A 15,233-nucleotide genomic window follows, 5' to 3' on the forward strand; every position below is an offset into this window, starting at 1 on the left:
GGTATATCTTTCCATCTTCTAAGATCTTCTTCTACTTCTCTTTTTAGGGATCTGTAGTTTTCATTGTATAAATCTTTCACCTCTTTTGTTAGGTTGATTCCCAAGTATTTTATTTTTTTTGAGGATATTGTGAATGGAGTGGTTTTCCTTATTTCCATTTCAGAGGTTTTGTTGCTGATATACAGAAATGCCTTTGATTTGAGCGTGTTGATTTTATATCCTGCCACTTTGCTGAATTCATTTATTAGTTCTAGTAGTTTTTTTGTAGACCATTTTGGGTCTTCTAGGTATAGAATCATGTCATCTGCAAATAGTGATAATTTAAGTTCTTCCTTTCCAATTTTTATGCCTTTAATTTCTTTCGTTTGTCTAATTGCTCTGGCCAGTGTTTCGAGAACTATATTGAATAAAAGTGGTGATAGAGGGCATCCCTGTCTTGTTCCTGATTTTAAGGGGAATGCCTTCAATTTTTCTCCATTCAGAATGATGCAAGCCTGGGGCTTAGCGTAAATAGCTTTTACAATATCAAGGTAAGTTCCTGTTATCCCTAGTTTTTCTAATGTTTTGAACATAAAGGGATGCTGTACTTTGTCGAATGCTTTTTCTGCGTCTATCGAGATGATCATATGGTTCTTATCTTTAAGTCTATTGATACGGTGAATTACATTTATTGATTTCCGTATATTGAACCATCCCTGCATCCCAGGGATGAATCCTACTTGATCATGGTGCACAATTTTTTTGATGTGTCTTTGTATCCGATTCGCCAGAATTTTATTGAGGATTTTTGCATCTAGGTTCATCAGAGATATTGTTCTGTAGTTTTCTTTCTTTGATGTGTCTTTGTCTGGTTTCGGAATCAATGTGATGTTGGCCTCATAGAATGAATTTGGAAGGACTCCCTCTTTTTCTATTTCCTGGAATAACTTGAAAAGTATTGGTATTAATTCTTCTTTAAAGGTTTTGTAAAACTCCGCTGTATACCCATCCGGTCCTGGGCTTTTCTTGGTTGGTAGTCTTTTGATTACTTCTTCAATTTCATCCATTGATATTGGTCTGTTCAAATCGTGTGTGTCCTCCTGACTCAGTCTGGGCAAATCATATGTCTTAAGAAATTTATTGATGTCTTCACTATCTTCTATTTTATTGGAATATAGGTTTTCAAAATAGTTTCTAATTGTCTTCTGTATTTCTGTGGCGTCTGTTGTGATATTGCCTTTTTCATCCCTTATGTTAGTAATTTGAGTTCTCTCTCTTCTTCTCTTCGTTAGCATGGCTAAAGGTTTGTCAATCTTGTTTATTTTTTCAAAGAACCAACTTTTAGTTTTGTTAATTTTTTCGATAGTTTCTTTTGTTTCAATTTCATTGATTTCCGCTCTGATTTTAATTATTTCTTGCTTTCTGCTGCATTTGCTATTGTTTTGCTCTTCCTTTTCTAGGGCTTTGAGATGAAGTGTGAGCTCATTTATTTGTTGGTTTTTCCTTTTTTTGAGGAATGACCTCCAGGCGATGAATTTCCCTCTTAAAACTGCTTTCATTGTGTCCCATAGATTCCGATAGGTTGTGTCTGCATTTTCATTTATCTCTTAAGAATTTTTTGATTTCCTCCTTTATGTCTTCTGTAACCCTTTGATCATTCAGTAACATATTGTTCATTTTCCATGTGATATTGGATTTTCCCTTCCTTCTTTTATCATTAATTTCCAGTTTCAATCCATTATGATCGGATAAAATGCATGGTATAATCTCTACCCCTTTATATTTATTGAGGGTTGCCCTATGTCATAATATATGGTCTATTTTTGAGAAGGATCCATGTGCTGTTGAGAAAAAAGTATATCCATTCGATGATGGTTGGTATATTCTATATATGTCAGTTAAGTCTAGGTTATTGATTGTGGTATTGAGGTCTATAGTTTCTTTATTCAACTTTTGCTTGGAGGATCTGTCCAATGATGAGAGAGGTGTGTTGAAGTCACCCATAATTATTGTGTTGTGGTCTATTTGATTCTTGAACTTGAGGAGAATTTGTTTTATAAACTTCGAAGCGCCATTATTTGGTGCATAAATATTGATAATTGTTATGTCTTGTTGTTTAATGGTTCCTTTTAACAGTATATAATGTCCTTCCTTATCCCTTTGGATTAACTTAGTCTTGAAGTCGATTTTATTCGATATGAGGATGGCCACCCCTGCTTGCTTGCGAGGAGCGTGTGCGTGGTATATTTTTTCCCAACCTTTCACCTTCAGCCTGTGTATGTCTTTTCCAGTCAGGTGAGTCTCCTGGAGACAGCATATTGTTGGATTTGTTTTTTTGATCCATGTTACCAGCCTATGTCGCTTTATTGGAGTGTTTAAACCATTAATGTTTAGAGTTACTATTGATATATGGTTTGTACTTACAGCCATATTTGATTATTTATCTCATTTTTTTATTTTTATTTTTTTAATTGCATTTGTTTCACCATGATTAGTTTTCCCCCCTCCGTCTGTCTTTACTGAGGTACTTCCCACTGTTGGCTTTGGTTATTGTTTTCCGTTTCTTCCTCGTGAAATGTTTTGCTCAAGATGCTTTGCAACGCTGGTTTTCTGGCTGCAAATTCTTTTAGTTTTTGTTTATCGTGAAAGATTTTTATTTCGTTGTCGTATCTGAAGCTTAATTTTGCTGGGTACAGAATTCTTGGTTGGCATCCATTGTCTTTCAGTGTTTGAAATACGTTATTCCAGGATCTTCTCGCTTTCAGCGTCTGAGTTGAGAAGTCCGTTGTTAACCTTATTGTTTTACCCCTGAATGTAATCTTTCTCTTTTCTCTTGTAGCTTTTAATATTTTCTCTTTGTTCTGTATATTGGATATCTTCATAACAATGTGTCTTGGCGTTGGTCTACTGTGATTTTGTATGTTCGGTGTCCTGTATGCATCTACAATTTGAATATCTGTTTCCTTTTTTAATTCTGGAAAGTTTTCTGTGATTATTTCATCTAGTAGATTACTCATTCCCCTTGTTTGAATCTCTATCCCTTCCTCTATCCCAATGACTCTTAAATTTGGTTTTTTTATATTATCACATATCTCTTGTATGCTTCTCTCATGATTTTTAACCAGCCTATCTGAGATGGCTAGCCTCTTTTCCAGATGATATATTTTGTCTTCATTATCTGATGTTCTAGCTTCTACTTGCTCCACTCTATTAATGATACTCTCATTTGAGTTTTTAATTTGGTTTATAGTTTCCTTCATTTCTAAGATTATGGTTTGATTCTTTTTTATAGTCTCTATCTCCTGATAAAGATGCTTAACTTCTTCCTTTATCTGTTTGTGTAATACATTCTCAATGTGTTCTTTCGCTGCTTGAATTTGCTGTCTTGTATCCTCTTTAAGGTTCCGTTCCATCTGTCTCAGGTGTTCCATGAGTTCTTTATATGACCATTTTTCTGGTGGTTCTATATCCTCCTGAATATTTAGGCTGCCCTGCATTGTTTGCACTCCTTTTCTTCCTTGCTTTTTCATGCTGTTCATATTGTTTCTTGTTCTGTTTGACTGCTGAGTTACTGTTTACTCCTATAAATATATTTGAAGCTTGGGAGGAAAGGTATTAGAAGGGATGGGTAGAAATTACTAAAGAGAATAAGAGTAAGCAGGTAGAATTCAAGGAAGGGGGAATAAGAAAATTAAAAAGAGATGTAAAGACAGGAGAAAAGAAGGATAGAAAAAAATAGAAGATTAAAAGGGATTTAAAGAAAAATAATAATAGTAGAAATGGAAAATGAGATTTAAAAAATAGAATAAAATAAAATAAGATGGATTAAAAAACATTTAAAAAGACAGCAAAAAAAAAATTTATAAATGCAGTCCTAGAGTTCGATTAACTGCTCTTCCAGTGGGTGGAGCTATGCCCACCGGGCCAAGTTTCTCCTCTCAGTAGGCGGGAGTCAATCACTGTGCAGCGGTACTTCCTCCCGGATTGGGCGGGTCTCCATTCCTGCTGTTCGCTGTGTGGGCGGGGCCTTTTGCAGAGCTGGTCAGGGGTCGTTTGCAGCACTGGGTTGGCAGGTGGAGGGTGGTCGTCTGCAGCTCCAAACCGCCAGAGGAGGTTCACAGAGTCGAGCCCTCGGGGCCGGGCAGGCAGCGCCTGCTCCCCCACTCACTGCAAGGGTGTAGGCAGCGGCTGCTTGGCGGTAGCCAGCGGTGGTTCACAGAGCTGGTCTGCAGGGGCCCAAGCAGCCAAGCAGGCAGCGCCGGCTCCCAAGTTCACTGCGCTGTGTGAGCAGCGGCTGGTTGAGGTTCACCAAGCCAGCCCGGGGGAGGGCTTGGGACAGGCAGACAGCCAGCAACTGCTTCCAAGTTTGATGTTACGTGTGGGCGGTTCACAAAGCCAGGCTGTGGGGACCCAGGCAGGCCGCTCCTGCTCCTAAACTCGCTGCAGCGTGTGGGCGGCGGTCGGCTTGGGTTCACAGGGCCCGCCCGTGGGGGTCCAGGCGGGCAGCAATGGTTCCCAAGAACAATGCAGCGTGTGCCCTGCGCCGGATGGGATTCACAGAGCCAGCTCGCGGGACCCGGGCAGGTCGCTCCTGCTCCTAAACTCGCTGCTGCTTGTGGGCGGCGGTCGGCTTGGGTTCACAGGGCCCGCCCGCGGGGGTCCAGGCGGGCAGCAATGGTTCTCAAGAACAATGCAGCGTGTGCCCTGCGCCGGCTGGGATTCACAGAGCCAGCTCGCGGTACCCTCTCCCTTTTTTTCTATCTCCTGAAATAGATTGTGGAGTATTGGTATTAGTTCTTCTTTAAAGTTCTTGTAAAACTCTGCTGTATATTCATCCGGTCCTGGGCTTTTCTTGGTTGGTAGTCTTTTGATGGCTACTTCTATTTCTTCACTTGATATTGGTCTGTTTAGGTTGTTTATATCTTCCTGATTCATTCTGGGTAGTTCATATGTCTTAAGGAATTAATCGATGACTGACTTCACTATCTTCTATTTTATTAGAGTATAGGGTTTCAAAATAATTTCTAATTATCTTCTGTATGTCTGAATTGTCTGTTGTGATGTTGCCTTTTTCATCCCGTAAGCTAGTAATTTGGGATCTCTCTCTTCTTCTCTTTATTAGCGTGGCTAGTGGTCTATCAATCTTATTTATTTTTTCAAAGAACCAACTTTTAGTTTTGTCAATTTTTTCGATTGTTTCTTTTGTTTCGATTTCATTGATTTCAGCTCTAATTTTAATTATTTCTTGCCTTCTATTGTATTTGCTGTTGATTTGTTCTTCTTTTTCTAAGGCTTCGAGGTGTAGTGTGAGGTCATTTATTTGTTGGCTTTTCTTTCTTTTTAAGGAATGAACTCCATGAAATGAATTTTCCTCTTAGAATTGCTTTCATAGTGTCCCAGAGATTTCGATATGTTTTATCTGAGTTTTCGTATACCTCTAAGAATTTTTTAATTTCCTCTTTGATGTCTTCTGTAACCCTTTGTTCATTCAGTAGCATATTATTTAATCTCCATGTGATGTAGGATTTTTCCTTTCTCATTATTGATTTCCAATTTCATTCCATTATGATCAGATAAAATGCATGGTAGTATCTCAACTCTTTTGTAATTGCTAAGATTTGCCCTGTGACATAATATATGGTCTGTTTTTGAGAAGGATCCATGTGCTGCTGAGAAGAAAGTGTATCTGCTTGATGTTGGGTGGTATATTCTGTACATATCAATTAAGTCTAAATTATTAATTGTATTATTGAGCTCTATGGTTTCTTTATTCAACTTTTGTTTGGAAGATCTGTCCATTGGTGAGAGAAGTGTGTTAAAATCTCCCATGATTATTGTGTTGTGGTCTATTAGACTCTTGAACTTGAGAAGAGTTTGTTTGATGAACGTAGCTGCACCATTGTTTGGAGCATATATATTAATGATCGTCAAGTCTTGTTGGTGTATGGTTCCCTTGAGCAGTATGTAGTGTCCTTGTTTATCCCTTTTCATTAACTTTGGCTTGAAGTCTATTTTATTTGATACAAGTATTGACATCCCTGCTTGCTTCTGGGGTACGTATTAGTGATATGATTTTTCCCAACCTTTCACCTTCAGTCTGTGTATGTCTTTTTCTATCAGATGAGTCTCCTGTAGGCAGCATATTGTTGGATCTTTGTTTTTAATCCATTCTTCTAGCCTATGTCTTTTGATTGGTGCATTTAATCCATTAACATTTAGGGTTACTATTGAGATATGGTTTGTATTTCCAGCCATATTTGGTTGTGTATGATACTTAACATGATTTGTTTTTCCTCTATGCTTAATTTTTCCTTTACTATACTACCTCCGCTGTTGGTTTTCATTGTTATTTTTCATTTCCTCTTCCTGTAATGTTTTGCCAAGGATGTTTTGAAGAGCTGGTTTTCTAGCTGCAAATTCTTTTAACTTTTGTTTATCATGGAAGATTTTTATTTCATCTTCAATCCTGAAGCTTAATTTCGCTGGATACATGATTCTTGGTTGGAACCCTTTTTTCTTTCAGCGTTTGAAATATGTTATTCCAGGATCTTCTAGCTTTCAGAGTCTGTGTTGAAAGATCAGCAGTTATCCTGATTGGTTTACCTCTTAAATGTAATCTGCTTCCTCTCTCTTGTGGCTTTTAAGATTCTCTCCTTATTCTGTATATTGGGCATCTTCATTATTATGTGTCTTTGTGTGGATCTCTCATGATTTTGTACATTCGGTGTCCTGTAGGCTTCTAGTATTTGGATTTCTTTTTCATTCTTTAAGTCTGGGAAGTTTTCTAGTATTATTTCATTGAATAGATTGCTCATTCCCTTGATTTGGACCTCTGTACCCTCTTGTATCCCAATAACTCTTAGGTTTGGTTTCTTGATGTTATCCCATAATTCTTGTATGTTCTGCTCATTATTTCTTAACATTCTCGCTGAGCCGTCTATGTTCTTTTCAAGTTGAAAAACTTCGTCTTCGTTGTCTGAAGTTCTCTACCAGCAGTGTTCTACTCTGCTGGTAATACTTTCATTTGAGTTTTTAATTTGGTTTATTGTTTCCTGCATTTCCAGGATTTCTGTTTATTTGTTTTTTATATCCTCTATCTCCCTATAGAGTTGATCTTTTGCTTCTTGGATTTGTTTATGTAATTCATTGTCAAAGTGATTTTTCATTGTCTGAATTTGATGTATAAAGTCTTCCTTGAGACTCCAGATCATCTGAAGCATGTATATCCTGAACTCTTTGTCTGACATTCCATCAGCTGCAGATGTTACCTCATCTAATGTTGAATTGACCTGTTTTGTTTGTGGTCCTTTCTTTCCTTGTCTTTTCATACTGCTCATGATTTTTTTCTAGCTTTGTGAAACTGTTGTGCTAATGTTTTTCCCCTTATATATTTGTATTGTTCTTGTATAGCTCTAAAATCCCTCTTTTGCAGAGAAAGACAATATTAACACATCCCAATATCAACAGTACATTATCTAAGCACAAGTTTTCATTATTAATACATTTATAGTTAGATTCTATGACTATAGATATTGGTTTTAATTATTACTTAAGAATATATTCATTAGTTTCATAAAAGGCATACCATATCTGGTGGCATATAGAAAACCTAATTTCAGACGAAGGATGTTATACTTAGAGGGAAAGGAGTGAGGGTATGAGGTTAAACTAACTTAGCACCTTTGGAGAACTCTAACCACTAGACTGGTAATTTATGGAAGAATGTATTGACTCAACATCTCTATTTAGATAGTTACCCTATGTACAGATAGCAAAAGTTAGGAGGTTGAAAGTGGGATAGAGAGAATTCGAATAAAAAAAAAAGAAAAAAGATAACAAGGAAGAAAAGAGAAATAAGAGAAGGAAAAGGGAAGTAAGATAGAAATAAAGAAAAAAAATGGGGGGGAGGTGGGGTATATGCAGTTCCTCTATATTGTATTACTTTGGTAATTCGGTTGTTCATGCTCAGTTCTTGGTTTCACATATGCTGAAGTTGTGGAAGAGAGAGAAGAAAAGAGAAAGAAAGAGAAAAAAAAAAAAGTCTCTCAGAACACTGTTTTCCTTGCTTCCAGTAGGTCGCGTTGTCTATTCCTAGCTTGAGGCTCTGTATTCAGGGTGGTGAGTGTAGCCAGTGTGAAAGGAAATGAGCTTCCACCTGTATCTTCCCTCCTCTAGTCTCTGAGGTAGAAACCAGGTGCCTGTACAGTTGTTGTTTTGCGTTGATAGCTACAACCCCCAAAAGCTTGTGGGAAATATTTTGAGTTATCGCAGCTAAGGGTGGGGGAGTTGGAAACTGGGTACCTGGATCAGCCGCAGAACTTGATGGGTTTTAAGGGTTGATGGGCTTCCTCTGGACTAGCACTCGGGGCGGGGCCGGACTTCCTCCTCCTGTCTGGCTGGGCGCCTGGCGCATCTTCCTCCTCCCTGTATTTTTCTTTTTTTAATTGGTACTTTTTAGTGATATATAACAGAATGCATTTTAACATAATGGTAAAAACATGGAATACATCTTATTCTAATTTAGTCCTTAATACCTTCCATTCCCCTCCACTGCTCCATTTCTTGCTCCCTTTCCTCTACTCTACTGATCTTTCTGCCATTTATCCTAGTTATTTTTTTAAAAATAATTTCTTGTGGATGTACTTGATGGTGAGATTCACTGTGGTGTATTCACATATGTATATAGGAAAGTTAAGTCAAGTTCCTTCTATTGTCTTTCCTTTTCTCATTCCTCTTCCCTTCCCTTCATTCCCCTTTTTCTATTCCACAAAACTCTTTTTTAACCACCCAGCCTTTTTTTTTTTGCCCCCTCCCTTCCCCTCCCTCCCCTTTGCCCTATCTAAATTTCCCCATTCCTCCCATGCTTCCCCCCACCCCTATTATGGAGCAGCATCCACATATCAGAGAAAACATTCAACCTTTGATTTTTGGGAATTGGCCTACTTCACTTAGCATGATATTCTCCAACTTCATCCATTTACCTGCAAATGCAATGATTTTTTTCTTTTAATTCTGAGTAAAATTCCATTGTGTATATATACCACATCTAGGTTGGTTCCACAATTTAGTTATTGTGAATTGTGGCTTCCTCACTGTGGTATGCTGCTTTTACGTCCTTTGGGTATAAACCGAGGAGTGGGATAGCTGGGTCAAATGGTAATTCCATTCCCAATTTTCCAGGGAGTCTACATACTGCTTTCCAGATTGGTTACTCCAATTTACAGTCCCACCAGCAATGTATGAGTATACCTTTTCTCCCACATCCTCACCAACACTTATTATTGTTTGTATTCTTAATAGCTGCCTTTCTGACTGGAGTGAAATGAAATCTTAGAGTAGTTTTGATTTGCATTTCTCTAATTGCTGGAGATGCTGAACATTTTTTACCATCCCCCCACCCCAATTGTGAATTAGCTTTTACATATCAGAGGAAATATTCAACTTTTGGCTTTTTGTGACTAGTTTATTTCATTTAGCATGACAGACTGTATGTAGATCCATCTATTTACTGGCAAGTGTTGTAAAGTCATTCTTTATGGCTAAGTAATACTCTATTGTGCATATATACCACATTTTCTATAATCTTTTGAAGGGCACCTAAGTTGGCTCCATAGCTTAGTTATTGTGAATTGTTTGCTATAAACATTGATGTGGCTTTGTCAACTGTAGTATGCTGATTTTAACGCCTTTGTATATATACCGGGGAGTGGGATGACTGGGTCAAATCGTGGTTCTGTTCCAAGTTTTCTGAGGAATCCATACTGCTTTCCAGAGTGGTTGTACCACTTTGTCATCCCACCATAATGTATGAGTGTATCCCTTTCCCCACATCCTTACCAACTTTATTGTTGCTTGTGTTCCTGATAATTGCTGTTTTGACTGGAGTGAGATGAAATCTCAGTGTTGTTTATATTTGCATTTCTCTAATTGCTAGAGATGTTGAACATTTTCTTGCATATTTGTTGACTATATTTCTTCTTTTGAGAATTTTATGTTTAGTTCCTTTGCCCATTTATTGGTTGGGTTATTTGTTTATACTACAGAGCTATAGTAACAAAAACAGCATAGTTATTAGCACCAAAACAGGCATGAAGGCCAATGGAATAGAATAGAAGAAACAGACAAACCCACATAAATACAGTCGTCTCATATTTGGCAAGGTGCCAGAAACATACATGGGAGAAAAGAGATCCTTTTTAACAAATGGCACTGAAAAAAACCTGGAAATCCATATATAGTAGAATGAAATTTAACCCCAATCTCTCACCCTGCACACTACTGAACTCAAAGTAGATCAAAGACTTAGGAATTAGACCAGAAACCCTGCTCCTGCTAAAAGAAAATGTAGACCCAGCACTCCAAATGTTGGTTCAGGAACTGAATTCCTTAACAAGACTCCTGATATGTAGGAAGTAAACCCAGAAATCATTAAAAAGCTTCTTCACAGCAAAGGAAACAATCAAAAGCATGAAGAAAGAACTTACAGAATGGGAGAAAATCTCAACTGCTCTCAGATAGGGCATTTATATCCAGGATATACAAATAACTCAAAAAACTTAACATTAAATAACAAAACAAGGAGCTGGGATTATGGCTCAGTGGTAGAGTGCTCACCTAGCACGGGCGGGACAAGGGTTCTATCCTCAGCACCACATAAAAAAAATAAAACGCATCGTGTTGTGTCCATCTATACCAAAAAATAATATTAAAACAATAACAACAAAAACAACAACCCAATCAATAGGCAAAGAAACTAAATAGGCTTTTTTAATATTAGTAATTTGTGTCCTCTTTTTTCCTTAGTTACCCTGGCTAGACAATTACTGATTTTATTTGTCTTTTCAAAGAACCACCTTCAGGTTTTGTTGATTTTTTTTTTTCTTTACTGAGTTATTATCTTCAATTTTATTGATTTCTGCTCGAATTTTTACTTCTTCTCTTTGGATTCAATTTGATTTTCACTTTCTAGTGGAAGCTTAAATTACTGATTTTTATATCCTCAGTTGATAGATTACTGACTTCATACCTTTCTTTTTTTTTTTTTAAAAAAAATAGTAATAGCTCTTAATCTTCAGGTATTTATAGTTTACTTTTTTTCCCATGTGTGTGTTTTACTTCTAGTCAGTCCCTTCAGTTCTTTGTGTTATTATGGTCATTCATTTTACCTCTCTATATATTAAGAGCCCAATAATACATTATTATTATTTTGCTTACTTTGAAAGAACAATTGACCTTTTAAAATTTTTGTTTTGTTGGGGAAATATGCAGTTCTATAAATTTTAACACATGAATATTTGTGTATCCACAATTAGGCTGTAGAACATTTTTTCATTCTCCAAAAGTTCCTTGATACTGTTCCTTTATAAGTCACACCTTTGTGCCTCTCCCAGCCAGTCTCTTTTTCATCATTGCAATTTTCATATTTTTTGAGAATGTCATGTAAGTGGAATCATACGGCATACAACCTAATGAGGCTGGCTTCTTTATATATATTTAATTGTAGATAGACACAATGACTTTATTTATTTATTTATTTTTATGTGGTGCCAAAGATTGAACCCAGTGCCTCACATGTTCTAAGCAAGCACTCTATCACTGATCTACAACCCCAGCCCTAGCTTTTTTTTTTTTAATTTTATTAGAGCACTATAATTTACATAGTACATGAGTTAATTTCATCTTGACAAAATCATACATGCAAGGAACTTGGTTTCAAATACTTTTTTTTTTATGGTGTTGGGGATTGAACTCAGGGCCTTGTGCATGTGAGGCTAGCACTCTACCAACTGAGCTATATCCACAGCCCTGAGGAATTTGATTTCAATCCCAATTTCCACACTCTACTTTTCCCAGCCTTCCCTCCCCTTATTCTCCCTGTACTGTAGGAAACTTTCTTTTTTCTACATATACATAAAGGTGATATTCCCTTTAGTACCTTTATATATCTTGTTGCATTCATTCCACTTTTCTTTCCCTTCCTTCCTCATTCTTTTACTTATTCCACTGATCTTCCCTATGTCTTTATGGTGTTCAATCCCTTTACCAACTGCCTTCTTTCCCTTGTCTTACTCTAGCTCTGGCTTCTGCATATGAGAGAAAATATTTGACTCTTCATTTTCTGAGTGTGGTTTGTTTCATTAAGCCTGTTTTTCCCCATTTCTATCCATTTACTGGTAAATATAATTATTTCATTCTTCTTTATGGCTGAGTAGAACTCCATTGTATATCTATACCACATTTTCTGAATCTATTCATTTATTGACAGGCATCTGGGTGATTCCATAATTTGGCTGTTGTGAATTGTGCTGCTGTCAACATTAAAGTGGCTGTATTGCTATAGTAGGCTGTTATTAGATCTTTTGGATAAATACCAAGAAGTGGGACAGCTGGGTCATGTGGTTGTACCATTCCTAGTTTTTTGCAAAATCCATACTGTTTTCCAGAGTAGTTGTATTCATTTGCAGCTGATATTGTGGTATTTCCATTTTTGGAGATTATGAATAGAGCTTTCATCAATCTTTATGTATAGGTTTTATATGAACATGAGTTTTCATTTCTCTTGGGTAAATACTCAGGAGTGGGGTTGTTGGATCATTTGGTAAGAAATGTTTAACATTTTAAGAAACAGACAAATGTTTTTCCAGAGGTGCTATATAGTTTTGCATTCAATGTATGTTAGTTCTAATGCTCATATCCTTACCAGTGCTTGAAAGGATCAGTTCTTGTCTCTGTGTCTGTTCACCTCCCTTCCCCATCCTCTTGCTGGGGATTGAACACAGGGACACTTTACCATTGAGCTATATCAACAGCTTTTTAAAAATCTGAGACAGGGTCTTGCTGTGTTGCCAAGACTGGCCTTCAATTTGTAATCCTTCTGCCTCAGCCTCTCAGCTAAGGAGATGGGATTATAGGAGTGTGACAGTATCAGTATTTTTTTAATTTTAGCATTTTATTAGGTATGTGGTGTTATCTCATTGTGACATTAGTTTTCATTTCCATAATGAGTAATGATCTTGAACATCTATTCTTGTACTTGACATCTTTATCTATTTTCATAAAAATAACTTCACTTTTTTTTTTGCCTATTTTTAAATTGGCCTACTTCTTCCTGAGTTTTTAGATTCTTTTTTTTTTTTTTTTTTTAGATTCTTTATATATTTTAGATATTAGTCCTTTGTTAGGTATGTGATTTGTAAATATTCATAGTCCATAGCATGTCTTTAATTTTGTTAAATGTCTTTTGCTGAGAAAGTTTTACATTTTTATTGAATTTGAGTCCAGTTTATGAGTTTTTCATTTATAAGTAATGCTTTTGAGGTCATGTCTAAGAACTCTACTTAAACTAAATCATGAAGATTTTCTTCTGTGTTCTTTTCTAAATATCTCACAGTTTTTAGGTCTCCGATCCATTTTGAGATAATTTTCATATAAGATGTTATATTTAGGCTGATGTTCATTTGTGGCTATAGTAAAATGGTGTTCTAATACCATTTGTTGAAAGATTATTCTCCTTTCCTTCTATTGAAATGTTTTGCACCCTTCCCTAAAATTACTTGGCCATATTTGCATAGGGTGTTTTTTCTGACCTTAATTCTCTTTTATTGATCTGTGTTTTTCCTTTCACAATATCACACAGTCTTGAATAGTATAGCTTTTTAATAAGATGTTTCTTTGCATTTACAAAGAAATATTTAGGATCAGATTTTCTGTATCTACAAAATGTCCTTGATGGGCATGTGCTTAAAATCCATAGGTGAATTGGTAGGAGAATTGACATTTTTACTGGGTTGAGTCTTTGAATCCATGACTGTATGTCTTCTTTTTTTTAGCTCCTTTTCTTTTATCAGCTTTTTGAAATTTTTAGAATTATTTGTCTTATAATATTTACACCTCAGTATGTTAATTTCTTGTTATAAATGTTACTGTTTTTAAATTTTTTTGTATATTACTTGTATATTATAGTTAAGGCGTGTGTGTGTATGTACATATGTCTGCCCTTGTATCCTTCAATCTTTGAAAATACATTTATTAGTTCTTGGAGATTTTTTCCTTTTATAATTTTGAATTGATACAAGCAACAACATGGACACAAATAGATCTTCTAGCATCAAATTCAGTTTTCCCTTACATCAAGTTTTTATACTACAGTCTCTAAAACATTTAATGCTTCATATTAACTATATGTCTGGAAATGATTGGTTATTGATTTCTTTTTTATGTTGAATAAAGAAGTAGAAATTATTCTTGTCAATTTTAATTTCATTTTATAAAACCGTGATAACATTATTAGTTTCTAAGGTAAGATAACATTTCCTGACGAGGGTGTATATATACACACACACATATACATATATAAGTATATAAGTAAGTGAATAGAAATGTTATGAGAAAAAATGTCTCGAATTTAGGGAAAGTATTTATTATTACTATTTTTCTTCACATCAACATCTTGTCCCTCTTTACCACTATCTGTATTTTACCTTTTGTTCCTTCCCTACAATCTATTTTAACTAGCACTTTTCTTCATTTAGTTATTTCAGGTACCCTTGGAAGAGGAAGGACAGCGTGGTGGGCCTATCCTTGCACCAGAAGAGATTAAGACTATTTTTGGTAGCATCCCAGATATCTTTGATGTACACACTAAGATAAAGGTAAATTTGAATCCTTTAGGTTGGTAGTATTTCTTTTTTCTTTTTTTTTGGATAGGGTATATTATTGTGATCTTTTAGTTATCTTAATAAATTTTGTTTTGAAAACTTCTTATTACCTCATTTGTTTCTTTCAATCGGTTGCCCCTTTGTTCTAGTGCCTTATTAATATTTGTTGTTTATCTTTTGATTTCGATTAATACTAAAAATAGGAGTTAAGGCTTTATGAAATCTTTTCTATAGAAATGTGATTCCTAGTACTAATTTTACTTTTTTACTGTCATTGTTCTTGGGTTATGTAGGTTTGTTTGAGTTTGAATATATTTGAAAATAAATACAGCTGTAAGGGACCTAGAGGTCATTTAATTTATTTCTCTGTTTAGGCTGATAAATGCCCAAACCATGTAAGACAGTATTATTTTCTTCTTAAACATTTTCCTTTAGTGAAGAATTCCAGGATTTCCAGATGAATTTGTCTTTTCTTAGACATGAATTTGTCTTTTCTTAGCTATGAATTTGTCTTTTCTTAGATATTTCATGTAAATGCATTTATATAGTTTATGATCTCTTAGGTCTTGCTCCTACTTATCATTTTTTTCAGGTTTG

General features: G+C 35.8%; 1 protein-coding gene across 9 annotated transcripts in view; it reads left to right on the top strand.

Annotated features, from left to right (window-relative positions):
* Nucleotides 1-15,233, top strand: part of Ect2 (epithelial cell transforming 2) — a 90,044-nt gene that overhangs the window by 34,280 nt on the left and 40,531 nt on the right. For all 9 annotated transcript variants that reach the window (XM_040270096.2, XM_040270100.2, XM_040270099.2 and 6 more), the window contains one exon: nucleotides 14,511-14,630. In XM_040270096.2, the coding sequence (XP_040126030.1) occupies nucleotides 14,511-14,630 (120 nt within the window). The remainder of the gene's footprint in view (nucleotides 1-14,510; nucleotides 14,631-15,233) is intronic.

Source organism: Ictidomys tridecemlineatus, chromosome 3, assembly GCF_052094955.1.
Source record: "Ictidomys tridecemlineatus isolate mIctTri1 chromosome 3, mIctTri1.hap1, whole genome shotgun sequence".
NCBI lineage: Eukaryota > Metazoa > Chordata > Mammalia > Rodentia > Sciuridae > Ictidomys > Ictidomys tridecemlineatus.